The sequence below is a fragment of the Poromitra crassiceps genome, assembly GCF_964638095.1.
Source record: "Poromitra crassiceps genome assembly, chromosome: 1".
Classification (NCBI taxonomy): domain Eukaryota; kingdom Metazoa; phylum Chordata; class Actinopteri; order Beryciformes; family Melamphaidae; genus Poromitra; species Poromitra crassiceps.
Genome location: NC_139623.1, coordinates 98,805,744 through 98,809,188, shown reverse-complemented (window position 1 = coordinate 98,809,188; position 3,445 = coordinate 98,805,744). Strand labels below are relative to the sequence as shown.

Below are 3,445 nucleotides of genomic sequence, written 5' to 3'. Positions count from 1 at the left end.
TGCAAGCATTTAAGTATTTCAGCTACCACATATAAAATAAAATAAAGTTTACATTATATTCAAATGTCTATCATTTCAATGTCGTTAAATGTTGACAGAATTTTGAAAGCTAATAAAAGTGCATTAGGTATTAACAAATAGCTTACACACAAAAAAACAGACCTAAAATAAATCAGGTCTGATTCAATATCTTTCTATTATAAACTTCACTTGTATATTGATATCCTCCAGCTCACTCCCATAGATGGCTAATTCAACACCAGTCTATGTTGTTTTCAAACACCCTAGTAGGCTATTACTTGTTCTCAATCCTATATATTAGACATTTGTCACCTTTACTCTGAGTGCACACACACCACCACGTTCTTGTGCCTCTCCCAGTAGTGGCAATCTTCTGGAAAGCTCCATGCGGCTGCGCTCTCCTTGTGGCGACTAACGGCATGGACAACAAAGCCGCAGAGCTGCTTCTCCAAGACCTCCACCACTGCCTGGGCATTGCCCTTCTTCCCCTGGCTCTCCATCACCTGCTGAATGCAATCACGGGGCACCGGCTGGGGGTTGGTGCTGTACGACACCACCAGGTTGATGTTGTTGACCTGGAGCACCTCAAACCAGTTCCGGCCCGCCACATGATGGAAGTGCTCCCCAGCTCGCCAGTTGCGGTAGGTGCTTCCTGAATGGTTAATCAGTCGCACCGACCAGCTGACCCAATCATACTTCTTTGTCAGGAATTCTCGAAGATCCTGGGTGGTATCTTGAAGATTCTGGTCTTCCTTCTCTTGGAGGAGACGTTGGGCATCTAGTGTTGCTTGCTCAGGGAGGGCTGCTACACAGGACTCGATGGTCATCTTCATCTTAGATTCTACTTCTTCCATTTTGCTGCTCCAGTCTTGGATTTTGTACTGTTCTTCGTCTGGGCCCTGGGTTAGGGCACAGTGGCCCAGCAGAGCAATCAGGCCCAGGCAGAAGAGTTCCTTCATCCGAACACAGAAGTCTTCCAGAAGGCGCCGATTCCTTGCCACATACCTGCAAAGTGGAGGAACCATTTTACACCACATTTACATTTAAGACATTTAGCTGGTGAAGCTATAGGGCAATGTTCAATATTAGAATAAACTAAAATCTATAATTGTTTACATCACAGCACTTTCAAAGTGACATCCCCAAGACCACCCATCCAATGGTGTGGATGAGAACTACAATAAATACAGAAATATAAATTGTGTAACAACCCTTTACCTTTCCACCAACTCTAAAACAGACTCCCCAAAGCTGTTGGTCCCCATCAGAGCATCATACAGCACATACAGGTTCTTCTCTCCTCCAGTTTTGGCAAAGTGCTCTAGAAAAAGCCTGGTCTTCACTTCCCGGAACTGCTGTTTTGCTTCCAGGATGTCCATGTACTTCCTAAACTGGTTCCTTATGTTCTCCTCCACGGAAAAGTACTGGGAATCCAGTCTCCCCTTCTTGATCTCGCAGTCAATGTCCTCCAGTTGGGTGGAGAGCACATCAAGCTTGTTCCTCACAGTCAGGAACTGCTCCTTGACGTAGAAGACCTCTTTGCTCTGAACATTATCTAAGGCCAGTCGAAGAACCGGGGCAGCCGCCTCACAGAGTGGGAAGAGCTCCCCCACAGCGCTGGCCAACACCTCAGCCCCCCTCTCAAACATGTCCATCACTGCCTCAATCGCCTCCTTTTTCTGGGCCACAACCCTCTCCAGTGGACTGGTCATGTTCTTTGAGAGAGAGAAAACAAATAAGTTAAAAGTTTGGATTGTATTTGGCTAGTCACATGTAACACTTCCCTTCCCTGATGAAAGCCACGGGGCCAAAATGCAACTTTTCATAATATCTTTTGGAGTGCCTTGGATCTTTTTTTCCCCCTCATGACACCAGTTTTTCCAGCAGGGGTTGTAGCCATTTCAGTGGTCTGTACAGACCATTGGTCTGTATCACTAGGGGGTGCTAAAGTGTGTGGTCGGTCATGTGGTCAGTGTGGTCTGTCACGTGGTCCGTCAGTGTTCCTTCTCATCTTAATGCATGGTCAGTGTACAGACAAGGTACAGACGCACTGACCATGGTCTGGACCACTTAGTGTGTGGTCGGTCACGTGGTCAGTGTGGTCTGTCACGTGGTCCGTCAGTGTTCCTTCAAGTGTCTAAGGCACTTGAGCGCGTTGTGGACAGGAGTGAGGCAGGGGGGGGGGGGAGGGGACACGGAGTCACATGTGGTTGTTCTCTCGCCGGGGATTGGTCGAGCGGGGGGGAAGCCATTTTGTCTGTCTGGAACATTGTGTTTATGTTTAGAACAGTAGCGGCTGGTGCATTTTTGTCCAGGGAGGACGTTTTGTCCACGTCTGAAAAAGACCCGAGTGTATTTTCTTCCTCTGTCTGTAGCCTGTTGTTTAATGGCGAGCTCAGGGTGATCTGGTCCAAGCTCTTTCACTAGATGCTTACCCTGTAAAGTACGTCTCTCAAACGGCGTCGTTTTGAGTGATTTCATAGAATTTTCTTTCTCCATTCTTGCAAAACGTCTTTTGTGTTTTATGGCAGTTGAAAACAAACTTCTTTGCTTCGCGCCCGTGCTGCAGGAAGACAACAAAGCCGTCGGCGGGGGACTGCTATGTTTATATATACTGCGTCGCTACCCATCTACGTCAGTAGCCTAGCCTACGTCACGACACTCACTCTACCTGACCCCACCTCCACCTGGTCGCAAAAAAAAAAAAAAACTCCACCTGGTCGCTAGATACGTGCGCCCAGAACCCTCCCAAATCCCTTTGTTTTTGAGAGTGAACAGCGCATGTGCAACTTACACAGATCCTGATCTGCACTGGTGGAAACCGGAAGTCCCCGGACGGCGTCAGTGGCGGTGCAAGAAAATATTGACCCAAAAACAGTACACATGTAGATAATTATGAATCTACATATTTATTGCAGATTATATACTCACTATCTAATATTCACCTCGCTCATAAAAAAAAAAAAAAAAATATATATATATATATAGGCTATAACGTTTTATTTTCCCCTCCTTTGGGTAGGTGGTAACCTGACTCCATCTGGCAGCGTCAGGTTAGGTAGGTGGGGCGGCGCCCTGGCGTCCTCTAGTGGCCGGCCGCCACTGGTTTAGAACGAACCAGCAAGCTAACGGAAAAGAGCTTGTGGCTTGCTTGAGGACCACAATGGAAATAAGCCCTCTGACTTTTTTGTGTTTTTATCCTCGGTGATTGATATATTGTCTGTTCTTTCATTACTATGTACTGTTGTTGTGTTATTTTATTTTATCACCAAATAAATTCATTTATTCATTCAGAAAGGGAGAATTGCTCTATGTTTTAGTGGCTGTAGGTCGAAACAGTGACCTGGTACTTTAATAAATGCACAGATTGCAAGTTGATCCTCGCCTCCTGACGTGACAGACCACACTGACCACCTGACCGACC

General features: G+C 46.4%; 1 protein-coding gene across 1 annotated transcript; it reads right to left on the bottom strand.

Annotated features, from left to right (window-relative positions):
* Positions 1-335: 335 nt before the first annotated feature.
* On the bottom strand, positions 336-1,733 carry LOC310780301 (protein rapunzel-like; the record flags this gene model as incomplete). Its single annotated transcript, XM_083640874.1, has 2 exons — positions 336-1,026; positions 1,240-1,733. The coding sequence occupies 2 exons, from the start codon at positions 1,731-1,733 to the stop codon at positions 336-338; spliced, it is 1,185 nt and encodes a 394-aa protein (XP_083497000.1).
* Positions 1,734-3,445: the final 1,712 nt, after the last annotated feature.